Raw genomic sequence first — 26,371 nt, forward strand, 5'->3', positions numbered from 1 at the left:
ATAAACAAATAAAGCTCAGTTAAGATCATGTTTAATGAGCTTGAAACCTGGAACCATTGTAGAAAGATCCTGCAGCTAAATGTTTACTTTACAATACTTTACTTCACTTTACATACAGGTTCAGTAACTCTGACAATTCCAGCCTAGTTATCTGCCAGGTAGGACTCCCTACATCTTGAGCTTAAACCACCCTGAGATCTCAGCAACCACATGGGAGAACAACTTTTATATGTCCATTGGATGCCCACCTGTTGCATGGGTATCTTTCCCATTAGTTAAAAGCAGCAAATTAGTATGACACACACAAAATGCTGGTGGAACACAGCAGGCCAGTGTTCCACCATCATTTTGTGTGTGTTGTTTGAATTTCCAGCATCTGCAGATTTCCTCGTGTTTGCTCTTTAAATTAGTATGACAGTGGGGAATCATCTTTTAAATACATACATATCTTCCCTATTTGCTCTGTTCATGTGATAGATGAATTTCTAGATGTATCACTTAATGATTGCTCTAAAACAGATATGGATCACTTCTGCTGGAGAACTTTTTAAAGGAATTTATCTTGTGAAGTAACTTGGTACAAGTTACCTTTCAAACATTTCTGATAAGCTAGCCAAAGGACAACAGGGAGAGAGGTGAACTTGAGGAATCTCCTACCATTACCACTTAAAGATCTTCTGTTGTCACCAAATATTCTGTGGCAGGTGTTATTGTCCTGCTTTTCTTTGGGTTATGCAGGACAAAGGTAATATGAGTCATGCCGTATCCATGTTGCTGCTTCCATCTTAATGTCAGGCCTCCAGTGGGGATCCCTCAGAAATAACTTTAAATCCCTATGCTGATCACTCACTCTTCAGCTCCAAAGCAATTCCAGACAAAAGGTTAACATGAGCTATTTGTCTCTTTCAGATATTACAAAGGAGCAATAACATATATTTTATGGGAAAATACTAATACCTTACTGGCAGTGGCTGAGGCAAGTAATTAACTTGTTTTTGGAGCTGAATATTTTATCATTATTACTTTATTTTTATTATTATATATTAGAACTTAATGTTCTGTCATAATTTTACATTTGTATTGGTCAATTTAGGTGACGTGGTACTATTTTATTGTAGTGATAGGAATTAATTCTTTAGCCCCTCCTGCCTTTTGTGCTAGTTTTGAAGACCATATCTTGTAATTTTCTTTCCCTTCCATCTTCTGAAAATACTGACTCTGCTGTGGCATAGTCCCACTATGATAAACTTGTTTTGGTATCTTATCTAAGTGGCTTTTCTTTGTATGATGGTCTGTGCGGTCTCGAGTTTGCATCACACTGAGTGCAATTTTCAGATGCCAAATAGGTACTTCAGCCTGCAGCAGTCCAGGCAGCAAATATGTGCTCTTCACAAATACGTCACCTGCCACATAGAAATGGGCAGACTGATAAGAATCCAGTTATTCTGCTCTAAATGGGCATGGTGATTGACTGTTACATGTGCAAGTAGGGAGCCTGTTGCATGTTTGAGGCAGTGGTGCAGTGGTTATTAGATACAGCGAGTTCCCTGGTTGGCCTAAGAATCGTTATAAGGGGGTTCTTCAGGCTGCCACCGCAAACATAAATTGCCTGAACGTACATCAATAGGAGTTGGAGTGTTCCTTCTAGTTCATGGTCAGCTCCCATCAGAGTTTTCAGTCAGCTCCTGGTTGTTCTCTTACCTCCCTTGTGACCACCTTTCCTTTCCTTTTCCCCTAATCAATCCAGGGATGCTGTAAGTGTGTGACTACCACTAAGTGTGTTCCAAGCCATTTTGCCATCTACTGTAGATGCCATCAGCTGCCCTGCAAGTATGCACCACTCTATAATATTGCCCATACTGTTGGATGCAAGAATTATCCGTTCAATAGCAGGAGTTGTCTCTTACACCCAGTCTGCATGAATGACAGGGGGCTATTTCACAGCTGAATGTGATCTTTAATATACTTAAAAGAAATCTCTGAAGAGCAGTCAGGGTTAAGAATTTGGATTTTCTTCTTGTTTGATCCAAGGAAAGCTAAGGCCAATTTTAAATATTTATCCTGTGAAAGCTGCTGATACAGCAAAGGCTAAAGACTGAGCTGGCAAATGTCTTGAGCTAATGAATTTGCCAGCAAACCAGTTAGGGAAGATGGTTTGACATTTCCATGATGTCATCAGATCCCGTGCATTGACACATTCAAGTGATATCACCTTAAATATTTCAGAATTTGGACCTCATTCTGGCACTGTATCATCTTTTCAATAAAATGATGCACATTCATGCTGAACGTGAAGGGTCTTTCCTCATTGGCCACGTGCACCAAGAGGCTGCAGAGACAGAAACTTAGATTTGGGAATGAATAAAAAGGAATGAACAGCATATCCAAGCTTTCCTGTTATGCAAGGAGCCCTGTTGAAAACACAGATTCAGAAAATCATGTATATACAAGCCAGAAATTATTTTCCTACTGTTCATGCCATTAAAACAGTTTTCCACAGTACATTGCAGTAATGCTGTTGTAGAATTCACTTGGTCTTCAATCAAATGGCTCCAGAACAGCATTGTCAGGTGTAATTGGGGAAGTCCAGAGAGTGGTGAATCTGTGGAATTCTCTGCCACAGGAAACAGTTGAGGCCGGTTTATTGGCTATATTTAAGAGGAAGTTAGATATGGCCCTTGTGGCTAAAGGGATCAGGGGGTATGGAGAGAAAGCAGATACAGGGTTCTGAGTTGGATGATCAGCCATGATCATACTGAATGGCGGTGCGGGCTCGAAGGGCCAAATGGCCTACTCCTGCACCTATTTTCTATGTTTCTATGTAATACCACTATTATGAGTTGTATCCTCCTCCACATGCCTGCTTATGATATCTTGATGCCAGTCTTCCATCTCCATGTCTAGAAGAAAAATGTTTCATATCACCAAACCCTCACTGGAAGTCAGTTCTGAGTACAAAGAACTAATTTAAAATAGAAGAAAAATTTGCAGTAGTGTGCACAGTGCAGAGTACCATGGAAATGCGCCTTTAAATATCACAGTTTCGGGAGAAACAGAGTTTGTAAACCTGGCTGTTTCCTAAGTAACAAGAATTGTTTGTCAGACCATTAAGGAGAAAGTCAAAGTGGTAGTGAATTTTGATGAATTATGGGGGAGTTTTTGTGAAGGGAAAGTGCTAATGAAAGTTTGGCTGGAAATTCAAATTGAATTTCCACTGGGCATATTGAGTTCTTCAAATTTTCTTTCTTCATATTAAGCCTGTTTTCAAACAGATTTTTTTCTTCATTATGATAAGGAATTCCTAGGCCTTAAAATGTTTTCAAAGCTTACTGCCTTTTATTAACTGAGATATGCAAGTAAATCAGTTTAATGTGATGAAACATTGTCCTTAACAAAGTATGGAAGGCACAGGCTTAGTATGCCAATGGATCCTTATCAGTTTCTACACCATACTCTTATTGAGGCGACCTGTCTGGATGAATGCTTATTTTACTTGGTCCTTAACTCCTTTTCTTTCAACATATTTGTTGCCTTTGGATATATACCGTTACTTTCAACTCAACAAATCCTTAAGTGTTGTTACTTATATTTAAACGTATAACACTACTTCTTCATCCACATTAGGACTACTACAAAAGGAAAGAACGAACTCCAGTCTACAGGTCTGAGTACCTGAAGGACACATTTGACCTATGTGCAGAAGAGGTGATTCAGAAGATGCTATCATATCAGTCTCAGGCAATTGATTATTACAATAACATTCTGCAAGGTAACAGAACACTAAATTTCATATTGTAATTTCAGAAAGTTTACAAAGAAATACACAGCAAAAGACAGTGTGGGGCAGGGTGCTGTTCTGCCTTTTGGTCTCTAATATGTAATATGTTCATAATTAGCTTCTGTTCATTTTATGATAAGAACACGATGAGTAAAAAAAGTACATTCTGTATATTTTCTTTCCCTTTCCTGAGGGCATTCTTGTTTGTTTACTGTGTTATAGCTGACAGGGCATGAACTCCACAGATACCGAGCTCTTTGATCTAAGAGGCTTGTTACAATTAAATCTTCTGCTCTACTTCAGGGCCTTTGCTTATATCATCCAGCAGGAAGGAAGAGCAGCAATTGCAGCTGACTCTGACTTCCCCTCGCTCAGGAATTGTAAAAGTCTATAGTGTCGTCATGGCTGAGATCAGCCGAAACCAATCATACTGACGATTTCAGGAAATTTTATTGCTAGGAAGTTTGCAAATATTGAAAGCAATTTATCTCTGCTAGCTTCACTCTTCCTTGTCACATTTAACCATTTTCTCTACAATAATAATTGAGAACATTTTAATTTTCTCTTAATGCCCACATATATACTAATCTGTCAAAAACAAGCAACAAAGGCATCTCTTGTCATCATTGTTCCACAACCCTGAAGTCTTCCCTCTTGGATTCACCTCCAATCTCTCTCTCACACAGGTCTATTCTCTATTTTCCTATATAAGGTTGTTAAATATAGATGATTAACTCCTGATGAAGGGTTTCAGCCTGAAACGTCGTCACTACCTCCTTCCATAGATGCTGTCTGGCCTGCTGGGTTCTGCCAGCATTTTGTGCTTTTATGATTAACTCAATGTCCATTGTTCTGGTACCCACTTAAAGTATAAAAAAAAGATGCTTTGAGAGTGAAAGAAAAACTGAAGATGTGCAAAAGTGTTCTCTTTTGCTGACTCCATTCCTCTCACAAAGTAAAAAGGGAGAATTTCCATCATAAATCTCTCACTGTATTTGTGATAGGATCCCTAGAAACTAGCAGAAGCAAGTGTTTTGTGGGTTGTACAGGAAAACCTATGTGAAAACTACTCCCCAAACAATTTGTTGACCTCTTCTAAGGGCGGGGTCATGAGTACTTGGTCTAATTTGTGAGAATGCAAACAATTAATTTATGAATTTCAAAAAGAATCATATGATTTCCTTTGTGCCAAATGTTGAAACCTTTGAGTGTTATTTTCATCTTCAGAATTCAGAGAGCAGCTGCTGTTGTTTGAACAGTTGCTCCCTGCTCTACCTCGCTTCCTAATTGAAGAAATCCTCAAGCATCACATGGAATTTATCACAAAGGCAATGGCTGAGAAACACTCCACATTCAGCAAAAAACAACAGCAGCTGGAGAGTGGCAAGGTAGGAATGTGTCAAATAAAAAAATATTGAAATATTGCACAATGTGTCCAGGTTTTTGCAGGCTGTATTGGAAGGATACAGTACGTAACAAGGAGAAGCTATAGAAAGAGTCTGGTATCAAGGAGATAAGTAGTGATGAGTGACGGAGTGGTGAGGAAAGGATGGGAGGTGGTGGAGCTACAATGTTGTGTGATGCCAGCTGTAGAGGGGAACCATGGATAGAAAGTGTGCAGTGATGATGATGGGGCAAAAAGATGGGCATCAAGGTGGGGGAGTCATGATAAGAAGTGGGTTAGCGACAGAATGTGTACGATAACAGAAGATGATAATGAGTGGTGGAATGGAGCAATAAGTGTATTGAATCAGCTGCTGGTCAACCTCCTTTCCAAGGCTCAGCTCAACAAGATTCCCGCATCAGATTGTCTGGCATAACAGTGTACAGAATAGCATTTACTTTTATACATCGGTGATCAACCTAATTGCATGCAGAGTTGCTTTACCACTTTTTTCCCCCAGCTAAGTGTTGTCAGCCATGCTCTTTGGTCTCGCCTTAATCTTTCTACATCAAAGATATTTGTTTTCAGTAAGATTTCGTGATGCGTTGTGTTTCTGAATCTTTTGCAAATAGTCTATTTGTATATTAGCAGAGCTTTACTTCAAAGATGTTTCTTCCAAATTTATGGTTAAGTAAATCATTCAAACCTGTTTCATTAATAACTTATTTTCGTAAACATCCATTCCATTTGATTAAGTTTTTTGTAGTTAATTCTGCCTTCTTGGCCATCCAAGTGTAAACACACATTATTGATGTTGTTGAATTCATTTATTTCCATGTAGAAATAAACTCAGTGGCCAATTCATTAGGTAGAGGAGTGGAATCTGGTGTGGTCTTCTGCTGCTGGAGTCTATACATTTCAAGGTTCGACGTGTTGTGCATTCAGAGATGCAGTTCTGTACACCACTGGTGTAGCATATGGTTATTTGAGTTACTGTCACCTTCCTGTTAGCTGGACATTCTACTCTGACCTCTCTCATTAACAAGGTGTTTTTGACCACAGAACTGCTGCTCACTGAATGTTTTTTTTTTGTACCATTCTCTGTAAACTCTAGAGGCTGTTATGTGTAAAAATACCAAGAGATCAGCAATTTCTGGGATACTGAAACCACTCTGACTGGCACCAATAATCATTCCATGGTCAAAGTCAATTGGATCAAATTCCTTCTCCATTCTGATGTTTGGTCTGAATAACAATTAAACCTCTTAACTGTGTCTGTATGCTTTTGTGCATTGAGTTGCTGCCACATGATTGGCTGATTAGATATTTGCAGGTGTACAAGTATACTTAATGAAGTGGCCACTGGGTGTATTTCTCAGTGAAATCCTGAGATACTGGAGCAGTAACAAAGTCACATTTTATTTTGTGGAACTCCATCGCTGCCTTACTTGTATTCAGAAAACAAAGTTAAATTATGAATTCTAAACTCTCCAAATTGAAAACACACACAACATTCCCAAGATGTTTGACCTGAGGTGATAAAATTGTGAGAAGGGAAGTGATTAGGATATTTTCATCATGATCTTTGATCTTTCTCTGCAGATCATGATCTTTGACTTTCTTATTTTTTTTATTTCATTGTGCACACTCTTAATTTAGTAAGATCGAAATCTATTTTCCCAGTGTCACAAAAATAGAGGTTAACACATAAACTAGATTGCATCGTAGACTGCCTAATCAGCCATGCCATGTGTGCAAATCATGCTGATCTTGTCTTATTCTATTTTTTTTCATTAGGCTGAAAATAAACACAGGCTACGGCCAGTTTTAGGTCATCCCAACAATCTTGAGATGCTCAACAGTCTGTGCAAAAAGGAGGAAGAACGACAAGACATTAATTCCACAGAGATCATTAGCAATGCAGAAAGCCTCAAGGCAAGAAGATAATTGAATTTTGCCAAAATGATGGGCTATTAGCATTCTTCAAATCATTTACTCAGTTTTTAAAGTTAAAAGTTCAAAGTAAATATGGATACTTTATACATCCTTGAGATTTGTCTCCTTACAGGCAGCTTTGCATAATTTGCTTTTTCTCTCTCTGCACATTGGGTAGGAGATCTAGAAAGGTAACTTCCCTTGATGCTTTGTAAGAATCGAATCACACTTGGTGGGTAGATAAAAATAGTTGTCACACTGAACAGCCTACCTGCACTCTGACATGGCAGCTTGGGTGAAGTAGTGGAGGGCTATTGGCAGATACAGAATTGACTTTTTGTAAGAATCATTTGCTATGATGAGAGGGTCCTGTAAACCTGGTTAAAGGGAAGTGGTCTTTGAAAGGAAAGAGGGGCAGGTTGCAAAGAGGTGAGTTCCACACAGTTGGTGCATAATGCAGTTGATAGAAAATGTAATTACTCACTGTCATTGGACAGAAAGAATGGATGGAAATTAGTCAAACTGGTGGGACCTCAGGAAAGAAGTTTTGATGTGTTAACACTCAGAGAAGCTCTTCACGATTTTATGTATTGACTTGCAGCCACATAACTGACTGATAAGATTATTCACATTAACAAGTAGGTGTGCCTAATAAAGTGGCCACTGTGTGTGTGTATGTGTGTGTGTGTATGTATGTATATATATTATACACACAGACATACATACGTACATTGTCTATGCATGTGTATGTGTGTATATAAATACATATCAACACTTGAAACAAAACTTTGCTTCAGTCTTTAATAAGGCTGATCTAATGCTAGCTAATCAGGAGAAGCTCCAAGTTTGCCATAAATTTAAGACATTTCTTTCCTATTTTTCCCTCTGCCACCCAGCTTCCACCCCTTTAAAAGATTATGCTATATACAGTATATCACCAGTATAAAGTACAACATTGCCTGCCTTTCCCATGGACATGAAGGCCAAAACAAAAGGGTATCAGTGGTTTGTCCAACAATGGAGAACATCACTGCCAAGCTTGGCTCAGTCTTTGTCAGCCATCTGGTCACAATCTTTCATCTTTGAGCCACTAGACAGTGAGCAGGAATGAAAATCCTTGTAGACTCTTTTCCCTTTGTGATGCCACATCCAATGATAATTCTGTCCCTCTCCACCAACCAACTGAACACCACTTTTAACAAGTATTAATAAATTTGAGACAATGTATGCATGTTACCACAGATATGGGGACCTAAGCGTAGTCACTCCTTGAAATTCCTTAAATATAATTGAGCACATCTTAATCAGTACTGCACAACAGTTGATAATGAATCACCAACTCGTTGACAACATGTAAGTGAGTTTGTGGTTCTTCATGTCTTCGGCGTCATGTACTGCACACTACTTTGTTGACATTCAAAATAGTAAGAGTGGGTTTTATTCCTTCCAAAGGATAAACCACCTTACAGGTGAAAGCTTTGCATGTGAGTTCTGGTATCATTTCAGCAGATTTCTACAAGTTGTGCTGAATATTTAAGATCTAGTCCCCTTGCTTGTCTTTCATTGTGCCTACTGCTTTGTTAATAACTGAAAGAATCTTTTGATGTTTTCACAGCAATGTTTATATGAACATGCCAAGAACTTTGTGACTGAGCTCTCCTGCCTGTCTGAACAGCTCCTCCTGGAATTTGACAACTTCCTCACCATTGATGATGTCAAAACTCCTGGTAAACATGTGATCATGTATAAGTTCTTCTTTATTCAGTCTAATTCATTTAAAGAGTCCCTGAGACAAATGGCTAAAAATGTTACACTTGCGTTTCTCGAAGTTTGGGAGAATAAAGGATGAAGTTACTGAAACATAAAGTCATACAGGTAATAACAGGGTAGATGCAAAGATATTTCCATGAGCAGAGGATTCTCTAATGAGGGAACATAGTTACAAAATAAGTGGGCACTCAATAAAAACTGAGGTACATTTTTCTCTGTTCAGAGGATGGTGAATTCCTGGAATCCTTTAGCCCAGAGGTCTGTGAAGGCTCATTTATATGGGGTATTTAAAGAGGAGGTAACTAAACTTTTTAAGGAACTTGGAATTGAGGGCTATAGAATGCTGACATAGGAGTTGTGCCTAAGGTAGTTCAGTAATGATCATATTGAATTATGACACAGCCTTGAGGAGACAGGTGCCCACCTAATCCTATATCTTGTGTTTCTTCTGAAAAGGGCTAGGACCTTGAGGTGTAATTCCTCCCTTAATGTCATTTCAGTTACTTGTAACTCCATTGTTTTTGTAAAACCATTTCATCTGCTGGACAGTTAAAACACTGATTACAGTGCTTGTAATTTTAGCAGGTTATAACAGACATGAACCACAGCACCAGAAATGTTTAGTCACAAAATAATTCAAAAACTCTCTCTTGCTCTATAGATCTGACCGAAGCAAATGAAAAGGCCTTCACTTTGACTCTACAGAAGCCAGCTGGGCATCGATTACAAGAGAAGGAAAATTACTGCAGGCATTCTGACCCAGAGGATCGAGGTGGCAGGTGATCAGTTCAGAATTACCTGAAGCAAACTGCTTTATCTTGTCATTTCCAAATCTTGCCAGCCTGTGTTATCAACTTCAAGCCCTAGTTTTCCTGTGCGAACCAGATGGGACAGGACTGGCTAGAATTTCTAATTATCATCATTGTTTAAAACTTGTGATCCGAATATCCAGCCTTGATTGTGAAGTAAGGTATTACACATAGGAGAGGTGTTGAAAGCACATCGCAGTAGTTTCATCATGCACATATGTCACATTTAATATATGCATAAAAGGGTTTTGATGATGATCAACAAACTGTCAGTAAGAGGTTATATTAGAAATTCAGATGAGTGATACTTATGAGTTACATTTTTCAGCTGAGAGGTATTTCTGTACTCATATAAAATAAAGCTCTTTGAAATCTATAGCAACAAAGCACATGATAATGGCATAGGTGTTAACTTACAAACTATGAAGACTGCATTTTGATTTCAGTTGAGATGATTCAAGAACAGCTTCTTCCCCTCTCCCATCAGATTTCTGAATGGACTTTGAACCCATGAACACTAACTCACTATTTTTTCTTTCTATTTTTGCACTATTTATTTAAATTAACTATTCTATATATATATATATATATATTATATCTCTCTCTCTCTCTCAACCCGAAACATCGACTCTCCATTTCCTTTCATGGACGCCACCTGATGAGCTGTGTTCCTCCAGTACTTTGTGTGTTGCATCTTGGTTGTCATGTTTAGCCTGTGCCCTGCAATTGAGCAGATGGTGTTCCTCATAGTTCACCTCTCCTAAAACTGTTGTTGAGACATGGTAGAACAGATGTCAAACTGTACCTCAGAGGGAGAGAGAGAATTTAACAGAAAAGCAGAGTATCTGTGTGCTGTAGATCATGATTAAATTGTGCTGGACTTGCTTATGGGAAAGTTAAGAGGTAACATTACACTTCACTCCAATTATGTTCAGTCCGGCCTGATTTGCTCTTTCTGTACCAGTTCCCATAGCAGCATTCTACTGATCTGCAAAATGCTGACATGCGCTCTGGCCCCACTTGGACCAGAGTTGATTGACTTGGCACTGCTATTCAACTAACACCCATTAGAAACATTCTCACCCAATTTTCACAAATATAATGTAGCAGTGGTGGATGAATTCTGCCTGGATTTGAATCACACTGTCAGAACAGGAAGCGTCTCTTCCACACTACCATGTACTCATTCTGTTTTCCTTTACACGTCCATTATCTCAGACATCTGAGATTGTACACTAGTATTTTACCCTTTCAAAACAGCACTGTCCCACCAGTTCTAAATTGCCTGGTCAGGGAGGGTTTCCTGATTACATACACGTTGTTGCCCCTTACCCAATATTGCAAGACCAGTGAATGAACAACCATGGACAGCTCATTCGTGCTTCAAGCAAAGGATCAGGCAATGTTTCGCAGTGCTGGAAAACTTACCCCTATTGTACCGAGAGCACCTCCGTTACCTCCAAAACCCCAGTGAAGAAATGAATACAGTGTTACTAGACCAAAGCACCAAAACCCAATACAGAGTGTATCTGTGTATTGTTAGGCCAAAGCAGCACGGGGGCAAAAAGAGAAACAAGAATGTGGAAACCATATTTCTGCTGCTTGCCCAAATTACTTTCACCTTAGTTGCAAATAGTCTTCCTGCTGATGGACCCAAGAGCCGTTATTACACAGAGATTTAAAGCCAATGAGCTACTGGTGTTACGATACGCACCCAACTGCACCACCTTGCAGGGTTTTGACGCCCTGACTCTCTGGAATATGGCTAACTGGCATGGCCTCTTTAAAGACTCAGGCCAGCCCCGCTGATTGGCGGCCTTTGTTTAGGCACCTGGATTTTAATACCTAAACAGCACTTGAACAGAGGTTCAGTGCTCAGTCATCAGCTCTACTTTGGATTCTCATTTAGCATCTAGTTTAGGACCCTGTTCTTGTCTCAGTCCATATCTTGTCCCGATTCTGGACTCAGATACTCCAGCACTAGGGTCCATCCATCCTCGCCTAGGCCTCTCATCACAACTGGTCCATAGAAGGAACTTTGACATTTTAGTCTGACAAGTACATTTACACAACACGGGAAATCAGAAATACTGGCGATTTCCACCCCCACTATCTTCACTCTATTATCCCTTACATCAGCACCATGTAAAAGCAAGGGAAGTCTCCTACTTACATTCCAGTAGTCCTTTTGAAGTGTAGTCACTCTAGTAAGAAGGAAACCTGAGTGCTACGCATTCAGTCCCAGGCAGCTCAGCACAAGTCCATCCCAGGACATTCACTAGTGTTGCTTGTCTGCCTGAATTCTACCAGCATCTTAGCTTTTATTTCAGATCCCAGCATCTGCAGCTTTATTTGTTCCCCGTGATATTGTGTGCATTATGGCTTGCTATTCCACATAGTGGCAACTTAACCCAAAAGGGATAACTTAATAGATAGCTTAATGGATAACTTTGAGGCAGTGCATTGATTTTATGTTCCCTCCAATGTTCTCTGTTCTGTCCAAGATCCACACTCCTCAGAGTATTCTCTTCTCAAACTGTACCTGCTTGAGATTGATAGTGAACATAGTGATTGAGTACCATTTCATTTTCTTTATTCCCTCATGAAGGAGCTGGCCAGGGATTCCAGCCAATGAACTTCTACAAATTAAATCTGCACCAGCAGGAACTTTGTCTACAGAAACTGCAGCTGTAACAACTGCTAAGACAGCTCTGGGTCATTTGGCTACAATACAGGCAAGAGACGCTGCGTATCAGGTCAGTCGTTTTCTTTTTATTGATCTTGTATACTGTATTTCTTGGCACAATCTATGGCCTTCAGAAAATGGTAATTCATATCTTCATTAAAGATCAGTAACCCCCTTCATTAAGCAGCAATGTTATAAAGCTTTCTCATCACCACTGTCTTAATTTGCCAGTTGAAGAAACTTATGGTCTTGTGGAATAAAACTGACAATGTAAGTCAATGAGACAAATTGCCCAGCTCCTGTGTCCATGGCTACTAAACTGTGTGGATACAACAGATTTAAGAATATTAGATGATTCCAATTACGATACAGTTACTTCTTGTTAAAAAAACCTCAGTGTTTCCTGTCCATTATTAGCGCCAAGCCACCCCCAGTTGGTAATGTGTCCTGAAGAAGGGTCTCGACCTGAAACGTTGACTCTTTACTCTTTTCCATAGATGCTGCCTGACCTGCTGAGTTCCTCCAGCATCTTGTGTGTGTTGCTTGATTTCCAGCATCTGCAGATTTTCTCTTGTTTCCAATTTGTAATGCACTTGATTTGAGATAATTGTTTTATCCCACACACTCTGCCCGTTCACACTCACTGCATGTTCATAATCTAAATACTGTGCATGACATGCTCTCTAATCTTAACTCCTGAGTTTTCATTTGATGTAATTGTTGAATTCCTCCTTTCAACAGAAATACAAGCAATATTTTCTACAGGAGATGTCACAGATAGAACAGGAGAAAAATGGGCTGCTAATTAATGCCCAACGATGGGCACAAGGCTGGAAAGACTCAGTGATGAATATAAAGAAGCTGTACGCCTAGACTGACCATGTAATATGCTTTAATGCTGAACTTTGAATTGCTCAATACTTATTCACAGTTGTATTTTAGTTGGTAAATTAATAAATCTGTATGATTTTCTCAATTATAGATTAATGTTATTATCTGTTGAATGAGATAGAATGGCGTCATGCAGAAATTATTATCTCTCTCAACGTTCTGCTCCAGCTTTGCATTCCAGAACACATTTTTGCAGATACAGCTCACACACCAACTTAAACCATGCAATGCCAAATGCTATAAATTAATACTTCATCAAAGAAACATTATAAACTATACTGACAAAGCAAGGCAAGAAGACGTGAGTTTAAACTAATCAGACATTTTAGGGTTGATATCAAGGCATTCTGATAAAGAATTACCAGCACAAGATATCCATATACTTTAGGGTAGATTTGTAGGCAAAAACAAAGTAATCCTTAAGATTTGATTATGAAAAGCTGAGTTGAAGTAATATGAGCCTCCATATTTGTTGGGAGGCACAAGGGATTTCAAAACATATACAGTATACTGCAGGAATCTTGGTGGTATTGATGCATGGAGGAATCTTGGGGTGCAAGTCTATAGCTCTCTGAAAGTGGCAAGACAAGTGGATATGGTGGTGAAGAAGGTGTTCAACATACTAGCTCTCAGTGGCCGGAACGTTGAGCATGAAAGCAGGGAATTCAAGTTGCAGGAAGGATGTGAAGGCTCAGAGAGAGCACAGAAGAGGTTCACCAGGATGTTGCATGGATTAGAGAGTATTGTCTCTAAATAGAGGTTGGACAAACTTGGATTGTTTTTTTTCTGGAGAATTGGATGCTGAGGAGCAACCCGATAGAAGCCCATAAAATTATGAGAGGCACAGATAGGTTAGATAGAGTATTTTTCCAAAAGTAGAAATCTTAAATACTAGAGGGCGTAGATTTAGGGTGTGAAGGGGCTAAGTTTAACTGTAAAGCAGATTTCTGATTCAGATAAGTAGCCTCACCCTGTTGCCAGTTCTGAATTAGGCCAGATGGTGGCAGCAACTAGAAAAGCCTGAAGTGAAGCACTAAATCTGGGGCTTTGAATGGTTATCAACAGCTATGTTGAATGATAGGCTGTCGTACTGGACTGTGTGGAACTCAATAGAGAGTATAGTAAAAGGGGAAAAGTGGTGAACATAGGACACAATTAGTGCTGCCAAGCATGGAACTGAATGTAGCGAAAGATAAGAATGGGAATAAGAGGTGTAAAAATATAAACTGGGACCAAGTAGTATGAGAGAGACTTGTTTTTGAATGTTTTATAGAGTTAATGTGGTACAAGAGATGGAAGATTTTTCATCTGATCATTTTTCTTTGTAGTGAGCTACCTGCAGAATGAGAGGCAGAGATTCCTTTAACCCTCTAATTGTGCCGGTGGTTGTTTACACAGAACAGTGAATGTGTCTGCAGATCATGATATAATGCAGTCAAAATGTCAATACTTGGCAGTACTCACTTTGGAGTCAGACTATCTTGGGTACAAGTCAGGGTCTTGTGTCAGTACCACCTGCTGGATGGCTGTAAAAATGTTGAAATCTAGGCTGCTATTTCAAAGAAAAGCAGGAAGTCATTCAAGATGCCTTAATATTTATCACTCAAACAACAGATTGTCTATTATCAAAAATAGGACCTGCCTATGGGGAAATTAGCAGCTTTGCATGGTACATTGCTGCTGCACTCTATGTTGGTTCTAAAGCACTTTGTCTAGATACATTATAAAGATTAGATACATTATAAAGATAGTGCCTTTTTTGTTTATGTCCCATACTCTATTTTCAAATCTTTAAAAAAATATTTATTTTAAACAGAAGTAAAACTATGTGGATATTTTTATATTCATTCAAGGAATGTGGGCTTTGCAGTCTATGCCAACATTTCAAATATGAAATTAGATTAGATTAGGAGTTAAGTACAGAGCAGATTGGCAGTGTCAGAGGAAAGCAGCATTGAAAGGTCATCAATCGAAATTGTATAAATATTTCCAAGGTTTTTTGCTCCTGCTGTAGGATTCTTTCTATGTTGAACAGTTAGCTCCCTTCTATTCCAGTCCCAGGCATTCTTTGGCTCCTGGTTTTCAGTAATGGTACATATATATATGTAACACACACAAAATGCCAGGGAACTCAGGAAGTCAGATACCATCTATGGAGGGAATAAGTATCTGCAGAATCTCTTGTATTTCTGGTATAGGAACTCAGCTGGTCACGCAGCATCTATGGAGGGGAATAAACAGACGACATTTTGTGCTGAGATCCTTCATTAGAAATATCGACTGTTTATTCCTCTCCACAGATACTGCCTGACCTGCTGAGGTCCTCCAGCATTTTGTGTGTTGCTTTGGATTTGAAGCATCTGCAGAATCTCTTGAGTTGATATTTATGGTATATATGTGGTCAATCTCCTCTAGATATTTGCTGCTCCTTGGCTGCCATCTATTATGTTATATCCTACCTAAATCATTCTTTCCTTATTCTCAGGACTTGACAGAAAGGATTAGCTCATGATTCACCCACACTGATCATCGCCATTTGATACCGCTTCCCCTTTTGGAGAGAAACATGCAGTTCTACTTTAAAAAAACACAGGATGGTGAACAGGAACAGCTGAATATACCCCTCCTGAATTTAAGGGTCTTTCAGAGAAATTGTAAACAGGAATTTGCATTTCTAGAGCACTTGAGCACAAGTGTCTAGTGAATTGTTATGATATTAGACTGGTGAGACAGGGCTTTGGTGTTATGACTTTTGAACCATGGGTTCAATTCTAATTTAATTACATAAATCTAAACGTAGGCAACTACTGGATTGTGTTAAAAGTCACATCAGGTTCACGTGCGATCTTTGGGGAAGGAAGGTTGCCCTCCTATGTGATTAAAGCCCACAACAATGATAGCTATTCTCTGAAACCCCCAAAATGCCACTCTGTTCAGGGAGAAGAATTAAATGCTGATCCTCAAAATAAACAGATAACCCAAAGTGTGGTGCATCCAGTGAAGGTATAGCTATAGTTCTAACATAGGAGTGTAATAGCAGCGCTGGACTAAGGCTTCTGGTCTGTATGATTTGTAAATGTGCACTCTGAGAAGAAAAATATCACAGACGGATTCAATTCTGAAACAGGTCAGTGATCTGATATTCAAAGCTGCCTTAACCGTTGACAGACCTGCTGTGTACTTCCAGTTATTTGTTGTTATTTCCCTATTACCAGTATCCATTTTCTTCACAGAGATGAAAGAATCTGATCTTGTGCCATTACCTTGTTACAAAGCGACCTTCAGTTTTTATTTTCCAGGTTCCCCACAGTGCTTATTCCCTGGGGGAGTTCATTTCTGGGGATGCCCCAGAAGGGTCTGACGTAGATCCCTGGTGTGCAGTGAGCTGCAAGGATTATGCCTGGAAAAGCAACAATAATTCTCCCTCTTGCCAACCCCCCCTCCCAGCATGGTGCAGCTACAGTCTTTTGTTGCCATGGTGACAGACGGCTAAAAGGGTTGTGACACATTTCCATGTCACCTCCTTGCCAGATGCAAATGCCAACTTGAACAAAGCAGTATCAAGGGTCGCTAACTGCTCCTGGAGATTTCTGAGCAATGTCTGACAGAAAGAATAAATTATTAAGAAGTCTGTTTACATTTGACCTACATTCAGTTTGATTGAAGACATCTTGACTGTCCATGTCCGGCCCCTGCATGCAGACTTCAATCATGAGAAATGGAGTGTGTAAGGTAGATAAGGTATTTGGTTAACAAGGTTAAACGAAATCAAGAGGTTATTAATCCCTGATGTGATAAGGGCTTATGTGTGTTTATAATGCAAACAGAAAACTATCATTGCCTTCAAAGTTTTTGAAAACATTCTCAGAATACGTCCACTACAAACATGTCTCGATTTATTGCCTATCCTCCCTTGCCCTTAGTGGTGACACCTGTACAGAAAGCTGTCAGCTGGGACGCTCACTCCCAAGGTCATAAGTTCAGGCCCAATTTCAGAGTTATTAATATTAAAGGCAGAGTATCTGGACTAGAGGCGAGAGCTTTTCAGGGCCGGTTCAGCTCCGCGATGTTTACTCCGCTCTCCTCGGCACCGAGGCTATGCCCTGCTCCCGCTGCTCTGGGCTTAGTGTCTGCGAGCCTTGCTCCACTGTGTAATGAACTGAGACTGAGGATATGGGCCTACTTCGGGTCAAGGGATTCAATTTCATTCTGAATGTTGTTGCTTGCTTGTATTGTTTCCACGATTTGATTTTTTTTCTCCCTCTCTCTGCACATTGGGTGTTAGTCTTTGTTTAAATTGGCATATTTCAGGTTTCTTGTTTTGTGGCTGCCTTTAAGCAGACAAATCTCAAGGTTTTATAATTTATACATACTTTGATAATAAATGTACTTTAAACTTTGAACTAAATCTGGGGCTTTGATAAATAGTTATCAGTGTGTGGATTGACTGTTGTTTCTCCATACATGTTGTCTGATATGCTGACTATTTATAATATTCTCTATTTGACTATTTCAGTATCCACAGCATTCTGATGTCAGAGATTCCTGATGCTTGTCAAACCAGGAATATTTTGTCCATTAGCACTGGCTTCTGGTCTTGTCAGGTTTGGGTAAGGCTTTGTCAACATTAATGAGCTAAGCTGCCAAGTTGAACATTAATATGATCCTGAAATGCCACAAACATGACTGATCAGAGTGCTGCTCCCCCTACGGTCACTCAGTAACCGAATTGCTCCCACGCACATAGCCCTTGTTGCTGTACAGTTGAAGTTTTCTTAATATACAGTTTTCAGCCATGCAGTTTTCAGGCCTTGTAAAAATTTACTGCTCAAAGCAATGGTTGGTCCATGCAGCTGTTTAAAAAAAATAAATAAATAAATAAATAAATAAATAAATAAATAAAAATTTAGAGGGAATGTTGTACCAGAGCTCAATGTAAGATCCTTACTGCCACGTCCCTGTCAAGCTGCCTTGTGAGGTGACCCATTTCTTCCCCCATGTGTACCCAGTTTTATTCTTGTATGAAGGCCCTCTTGATGTATCTAGGTTACTGGACTTATTTCCCTACCCTGAGCCCAGTTATCAGGAAGATCTGACAGACGTAATGGGATTACCATTGAATGTCCATTGAAACCAGTACCTTACTGAAAGTCAACATATTATTTTGAGACTCAAACTCAGATTTCCTGTTTATGGAGTCTGTAATTGAAGAGGAAGAAGTGCATTCCATTGCTATCAGACACATGAAAAGCAACCTAGTGTTCAGAGACTAGAATACTAAACCCTGTTTCACCAGGACATAAATGACACTCAGACCAAAAGCTGTTAGCTCAGAGGTATGAATAGCACCAGAAATCCTAGCTTGTGGTAAAAGGTACAGTAAAAAATGCATCACTCGAAATGAACAATTCTAAAATCCACAACGAGAGACCATTTAGCTGAACACCTATGCTCTGTCCGCCAGAGAAAGCAGGATCTCCTAGTGGCCACACATTTTAATTCCATGTCCCATTCCCATTTTGATATGTCTATCCATGGCCTCCTCTACTGTCAAGATGAAGCCACACCCAGGTTGGAGGAACAACCTCTTATATACCGGCTGGGTAGCCTCCAACCTGATGGCATGAACATTGACTTCTCTAACTTCTGTTAATACCCCTCCTCCCCTTCTTACCCCATCCCTGATGTATTTAGTTTTTCTCCCCCCCTCCTTTTTCTCCTCTCTCTTTCTGCCCATCACTCTGCCCGTTCTCCATCTCCCTCTGGTGCTCCCCTCCCCCTTTCTTTCTCCCTAGGCCTCCCGTCCCATGATCCTTTCCCTTCTCCAGCTCTGTATCCCTTTTGACAATCACCTTTCCGGCTCTCAGCTTCACCCCACCCCCTCCGGTCTCCTATCATTTTGCATTTCCCCCTCCCCCTCCTCCTTTCAAATCTCTTACTATCTTTCCTTTCAGTTAGTCCTGACGAAGGGTCTCGGCCCGAAACGTTGACAGTGCTTCTCCCTATAGATGCTGCCTGGCCTGCTGTGTTCCACCAGCATTTTGTGTGTGTTGCTCCGCTTTTATCTTACTCAAATTGCTCGATTATGACTTTCCAAATAAAGACATCTCTGATCCTTTCATGCTCAAGGTTCAAAGTAAATTTATTATCAATGTACATGCATGTCACCAAATACAACCCTGAGGTTTGTTTTCTTACAGACATTCACAGTAAATACAAGAAACACAACAGAACCAATGAAAGACTGTCCCCAACAGGACAAACAATCAAACACCAAACTCTTCAAATACATAAATAAATAAGCAATAAATATCAAGAACATGAGATAAAGAGTCCTTGAAAGTGAGTCCATAGTTTGTAGGTACAGTTCAATGCTGACAAACTTAATGCATTTTTAACACAGAGTGCTCGAATACCCAATATCCACTAGGCTGAATATTGTATTAGAGGCATTGTCACACTTATCTAATCTTTACTTGGAGAAGCCATTCACATCAGTGTTAGTTTTGTTAGTTCGATTGCAAAGGTATTAATAAACTCTGGGTGTAAGATCAAATGCAAAGCCTTGCTTGCCTGCCAATTCCATGTTCCTGCCTGAGGATTTTGGAGAATGTTAACAATCTGAGGGACTTTAGCATCATTTTACATACATAACTGCTTACTTTTATTTTTGCAAAATTGGACACTTGAAATGTTAGTACGTTTTCTGAAACTTTGTTTACCATCAGTTTGACAGCCATCAGTTTTCTCCAGTCTTTGTCTTGCTTTCCCTGATTTCTCTCATTCAACTATTGATGGCCATGCTTCCTGTTGTGGAATTCTGCCCAGTGTTCTGCACCTCAACATCTCACCAAAGGTTATTCGACAGCAACTCTCAAACTCTCATCTTTGTCCATATAGGGGGACAAGGACAGCATCTGAGTGGGAACACCCATCTTGACCTGGATGTGTTTAGCCACTCCTTTAGTTCTGGAAATTCCTGAATAAGACCATGTGTTTGCAGCATTGAAGGAACCCTTGGCTAACATTTCCAAAGTAAAATCTTTGGATTGGGCTGGAGGCTTTCTGTGAGATCTCTTTGTAGGCACAGTATATGTTCTAAAAGGGTAAACCGAGTCAGCATTCCTTGTTGGCTGGGATTACTCTGATAAACTTTAACTACTTTGCATGCTTCATTTATGAGAACATCAATCAATATCCAAAGGCCCTACACCCCCAGCTCCATCCCTGCCAATCTGAGAACCAATATGCCAGAAACACTTGGTGCATTCTGTGGTGCCATTGAGAATTAAGCATCGACTTGCTTTCCATGCTACTCTGGAAGTCAAAAAAGGGAAATTCACCAAGCTGGTGATCATGATCAAAACAATAAAACCTTGAGTTAAAAAGAATTATCACTAAAAAGCCAAAGAGTGAGACAGGAATTCCAACTTTGCCATGGCAACTGGAAAATTTATATCAATCAATTTATATAAATCAAATCCCGAATAAAAAGACAATACAATCCCTAAATGGTGACTGAATTGTTCAAAACTAATCTAGTTCAGTAATGTCCTCTAGAGCTAAAAAAAAAATTGCAGCATTAGCCCAGTCTGACCATAGTCTTTGAAAAGGCTTAGCAAACTACTCATTCCCAGGGTAGTGAAAGATGGGTACTAAATTCAAGGCTCAACAATGAAGCCCATATCCAGTAAGTAAATATCAAATATGACAATACTTTATACAAGGCTAATTTCAGCAGCAATCCCCTTAATAAAATGTTGTTAAAATACTCCGTGCATATTTGAAATTGCATCCATTACTATTCAGTAACCATGGAAATCGTACATTCACCATGATCATGAATGCAATTACATTCTCTGCTTTCCCATTTTACCAACCAGCGCACAACATGATTAAACTCCACAGGCATACACGATGGGAACACCGGTATTGAGATCACATGGCTATTACACATTAACAATGCAATTAACCACATCTCGTTTCTGAATTAGCTACATATGGTTAATAGCTAATGGACTGGATAGACAAATCCAATGCTGCGTGCGATGCCCTCATTGTCTAATAGCAGCTGATACTCACAGCTTGCCCACACATGAAGAGTGCTGATTGGCTTTGAAACTGTGGGACCCAAGGAATATTTGGACACATTGAGGTTGGATCTGGGAGAAATTACATACAAGTATATTTTTATCGAGTCAGAGAGTGAACAGTTCCTGGTTTTTAGAATCGGGGCTACTTGAATTACCTTCCTCTAAATCCATTAGAGCCCAGTATTAATTTGAGATACAACAGAGACACGCAGTATTAATTTATTAGTGAGGATTAGTGGCCAGTAGCAGATTGCATCTATTAATAGTGTTAATGGCGAGAGAATACAAACAAAGACATTACATCGGATGAAATGTTTACTTTAGGGATTAGAGGAGCGGTTGTGCCTTGATTCGTTTTGCTACTCCCCTCCCCACGGGAGAACTGTGATGCGCTTGTTCCGCGTCAACCGACGTGGGATTATTCTGTATTGTTAAAACAAAACAGGAGCGAGAGGAGAGAGATTATGTGATGGTCGGAGGGATTGAGAGGGGGAGGTGAAGGATCCTCTGCAAATTTAATCTGAAGCCGAGGACGCTGAGAATTTCAAATGTGAACGGTGCATCGCTGTACCTGGTCAACCTGAGGGAGAGAGCAAAATATATATAAGAGCCGTTGGAGAAACTCAGCGCGTCAGGCAGAGGGAGAGAACAACAACGAAACTAGGGGGCAACCCTCGAGGAAGCGGGGAAGGGGACCCGCACTCATTTGTACAACAGATTACCATTCCTTTGGATTTATCCGTATTGGGTTATGAGCGCATCCATTTTTAATCGCCTCCTCTTTCTTTTCCCTTTTAATGATTTACGAAATTGTTCCTGAAGGCTGGATTTCTCCACCCGACCTTCCTCAGTTGACAAACTGAAATTGTCGGTTTATTCCGAGACATTGCACTGGCGTTAGTTAACTCGTGGCTTGCATTCATTGTTGTAGATGCCTGCTTCATTCCTGGGGCAGAAGTAATCTCGCCCAGGATGGGAAAAGCAGGGAACACAAAGCGGGGCAAGAGCCTGTAGGACCAGCATCCCACGCAGAGACTGTGGGTCCCAATCGTTCAGCGCTGGGGAGACGGAGGGCTGCAGAAGGACCCTGGGGAGACTATGATTCGGAGATGATGAGGTGGAATGCTCAGGTAAGGTGATCACCGGTCTTCCCCAGTTCCCACTGCGTCCAGAGGCTGGAAATTACACCCATTGTGGGGAGGTTTGTTTACAAGTGATGTTGGTGCACGGTGCTGAACAACTGGTTTCAGTGTGAGATTCCTCAGCTCTTTTATCGTTTCAGTAATCAATGTATTTAATTATAATTAGTATCTGTAGCCGTGTTTCCGTAAACGGACGCATAGATAAAAGCCCTACTGTTTTGCTTCAAGTCCGAGAAACAACCCTCCGAAGCGGATTTTTGGTTCAATCGCTGCCGTGCATGAAAAACAAAATCAAAGCTCTGTGTTTGTTGCTCAGCGCCGCCCACTCTGTATTCGTGACGAAAGATTGAGCATGATGTAATGTTAATGAGCACAGTCGCAGCTCTTTCATCTGTGAGGCATCAAGTGGCAGTTCCCAAAACTCGGGAGCACGGCGGCATCTGTTCATCTCTAGCAATGATAACGTTGGCTCTGAATGCACTCCTGTTGAACTCTGCACAGAGTCGTGCTGGTTTTAATTTGGTGTCCAGGCGTGGAATCCGATTGAATGTAAGCACAAGCAGATCGTGCTGGTGGCTCTGCTTTACTCCAGCCTCCCGCCTATCCTTCATAGCTCTGTACCTGTCCCCACCTACATGCGTTCACAAATCACTTTCTCTTCACAATCGTACGTTTCTTCTGATTTCCAATTTTGTTTTCTTTTTCCATTTATATTGACAGCCTTTTGCTCTTTCCCCCTAAAGTGTATGTACCCAAAACTTTATTTTATTGGTACAAGTCAGCTTGCACTTCTCATTGGAAGTTATATCCAGCTGGTTCAGTAGGTACAACGTCCCATTTTTGTTCTCATCCATTCTATAACTGTCCTTCTCCTGAGCCCTTCTAACATTTCCGTGCTGTACCCACAAACCTGTTCCTTGGTCCAACTGAGGATCAACCAAGAGTAAAATCAAGCTTCAGCTTAACTTCTGAGTTTCAAAAGTTATATTTAAAATCTAACAGTGGGGAAATATGAAAAATTCAGAAAACATTTAATTGAATTTCCAATAGACTTTGATAAGGACATCCCCTGAATGAAGTCTGTCTCTCTGTATGAAAATAAAATCCAAGTACTACACTTATTGGAAAGGCCTGGTTGACCTGCTTTTCTAGTTTATTCCCCATTGTAATTCCCAGATGCCACCTTTGTTTAAATAAAACAATAAGGCATAGGAGCAGAATTAAGCCACTTCCAATTGAGTCTGCTCCACCATTCCATGTCTGATTTTATTATTCCTCTCAACCCCATTCTCCTGCCTTCTCTCCATAACCTTATTAATCAGGAACCCATCGCCCTCCAGTTTAAATATACCCACTGTATTCCACAGATTCGCCACCCTCTAGCAGAAGAAATTCTTCCTCATCCCTGTTCTAAAGGATGTCCTTGTATTCTGATGCTATTCCCTCTGGTACTAGACTCTCCCACTATAGGAAACATCCTAAAACAAGACCACGTGTAATTGGAGGCCTTTACCACTCTGTAATCTGTAAATTCACTAATTTTTCCACCTTGAAAATTGAAAGCCTTCTCATTGTCATCAGTCCTGCTAATCTGGTGCCATCTGCAAATTCAGACGTGTTTTTGATTCCTAAGTTTAAATTGTAAATGTAAAATATGATTATTAGTGGGTACAGCTCCAATCCTGTGGACAACATTTCCACCACTTTGTCTTCAGCTATCCCTTTTATAGTTTACTCCCAACCTTGACCTTATTCAGGTAAATTACTTGCTATTTTATCAAAGTATTATAGAAATCCAGATAAATTTCAAATCCAGAATTACTTTTATATGCTCTCCTTGTTTGAAGAATGGAAAGAAGTTGAACAAACAAGACTTAGCGTGTGGTGTTGGAATTTGGTTCCAATGTCAACTGTATGTCCTCCCTGCCACCATATGGATTTCCTCCTACAGTCTGAGACATACCAGTTGGAAGATTTATTGGTTATTGTAAATTGTTCTGTGATTAGACTGCAGCTAAATTGGTGGGTTGCCAGCACCATGGCTGAAAGGGGCTATTCTGCCTGTATTGCTAGAAAAAACTCTCACTAACTATTCATTATTATGATTTAATAAGGAGGCTATTATTATTATTGCTATGCCCAATTGTTCCAATTGGTGAGCTGTTTCTTTGACATCTTTTATCTCATTCCTAAATATGTAAATATTTATTATCCTTCAACACCCCACCTTTCTTTAGCAGCTTTTAAAAAAGTGTAACCATGTCTCTGCTGTCACTACTCAAGATTCTTTAAAATTGCAATCTGACAAACCCAGGGATTTTATCAATTTTCAGTTTATTTAATATTTTGTTTTCAAATTCAGTTATATCATCTCTCAACCCTGCTTCAGATGCATATCCACCCAATCAGCTGTCCCTGTAGGTACTGAAACAGTTGTTATTTAGTATTTCTTCACTTCATTGTGTTAAAGCATTTACTCAGCCCCATTACTACTTGTTCACTTTTAACAGTTGAAGTCCATTTCCTTTGTTCTTTGGGTCTGGAGTATGTCCACCTTTCTTAGGCTAGGGTTACCATTAGTTGTAGATAATCAGATGGTGGATTGGTAGTTGTTTTAAATATATGCATTTTGGAAAATTGTTATGCAGAAGCAGAATATTTCAATGGATAGAGATAAATATTGTATAGAGTAAAGTGTTACTCAGAGTAGACAGGAATGTGAAGTTGAGTTTACAACTAGAGCAGCCACACTCTTATTAAATGATCTAGGAAGCTTCAGGGACTGCGCAATCCTCATTTTTGTATGTTTATCTAATCAAGTAACTCCTGCTACGTGAGTCCTCACCGAAAGATGAGCTACAAAGTTGTCAATGGAAAACCAAGAAGTAGAGTAAAGAAAGCAACAGCTTCCCTATGGTATGTAGGGTCTCCAATCAGGCTGTTTAAAGATTATTAAATAGCCCTTACTCAGAAAGCCTAGCTTTAGTTTGAGAAGACATGTCTGAACACTATTGTTTCAATTAACCTTGTGGTGGACACAGAGCAGCCAACACTGATGATATAATTCCATTCCATGCTTTGCAGCTGGTAGTTGTACCATTGAAGTTAGAGCAGCACTGTAAGACCACAGCTGTCTATGGAGCTGAGGTCTATAGGATGTGAAGTTAATCAAATCAGTCTTTGGACAGGATAAGCCAAGTTGTTTGACTCATCTGTTTAACTTCGTCTGGGGTTTAGATATAAAGGGGAATGAGCTGACTATTCTCAATCCTACCACAGAAAGTGACCAGGACACCATGTCAATGGCTGGACATACAACCTCATTGCCTGTATCTTATTGAATGCTCTTACAACTCTGGTGACATGTGAAGGAAGTATCACAGATTGTACTTTTGGATACAACATGGTTCCTGGCATAAACATGAGCCAAAAGGCTCTTTTTTGTGGTACATCACCTGATGATTTACCTGAAGCATGTCAGCAGTTTCTTTGATGCATTGTTGATATTTTATTTCACCAACAGATACATCCTGAGGTTCCCTGAAATTTCCAATCACTTCCTTGCAGAACCTATCACAGAATACAGTCCTGATCTTCTTAATCCCTTGCTCCAAGCTGAAGCTTTTCTGCAGTAGCAGAGCTTTGCAGTATGTCCTGAGCCTGGTGTAGATGCCACACGCCTGTATGATAGTAAAAGAGCCTTAATAACAAAGCATATGGGTATATTAGAGTCCATCCACCCTGTGGAATTGCGGACCACAATTTCTTCAGTTCCTGGGCATGGGCACCTTTAGTGTCAAGTCAGGCTTGCTCATAATACACCTATGCCCATTGTTAATATTGGCCTTCCTTGTGGGGCATGATATTTGTGCTGTTAAACTAA

General features: G+C 40.0%; 2 protein-coding genes across 2 annotated transcripts in view; both read left to right on the forward strand.

Moving 5' to 3' along the window:
• The window catches only part of ccdc180 (coiled-coil domain containing 180), a 75,164-nt gene extending 61,826 nt beyond the window's left edge, over window positions 1-13,338 (forward strand). The window contains exons 33-40 of the mRNA XM_073052798.1: window positions 910-976; window positions 3,625-3,769; window positions 5,006-5,166; window positions 6,960-7,097; window positions 8,713-8,824; window positions 9,529-9,646; window positions 12,285-12,432; window positions 13,104-13,338. Coding sequence (XP_072908899.1) covers window positions 910-976; window positions 3,625-3,769; window positions 5,006-5,166; window positions 6,960-7,097; window positions 8,713-8,824; window positions 9,529-9,646; window positions 12,285-12,432; window positions 13,104-13,235 — 1,021 coding nt within the window. The 3' untranslated portion in view covers window positions 13,236-13,338. The remainder of the gene's footprint in view (window positions 1-909; window positions 977-3,624; window positions 3,770-5,005; window positions 5,167-6,959; window positions 7,098-8,712; window positions 8,825-9,528; window positions 9,647-12,284; window positions 12,433-13,103) is intronic.
• Window positions 13,339-21,771: 8,433 nt separating this feature from the next.
• Window positions 21,772-26,371, forward strand: part of LOC140731255 (ral guanine nucleotide dissociation stimulator-like) — a 147,771-nt gene continuing 143,171 nt past the window's right edge. Inside the window, exon 1 of the mRNA XM_073052803.1 lies at window positions 21,772-22,476. Within this exon, the coding sequence (XP_072908904.1) occupies window positions 22,456-22,476 (21 nt within the window). The 5' untranslated portion in view covers window positions 21,772-22,455. The remainder of the gene's footprint in view (window positions 22,477-26,371) is intronic.

Source organism: Hemitrygon akajei, chromosome 7 (assembly GCF_048418815.1).
Source record: "Hemitrygon akajei chromosome 7, sHemAka1.3, whole genome shotgun sequence".
NCBI lineage: Eukaryota > Metazoa > Chordata > Chondrichthyes > Myliobatiformes > Dasyatidae > Hemitrygon > Hemitrygon akajei.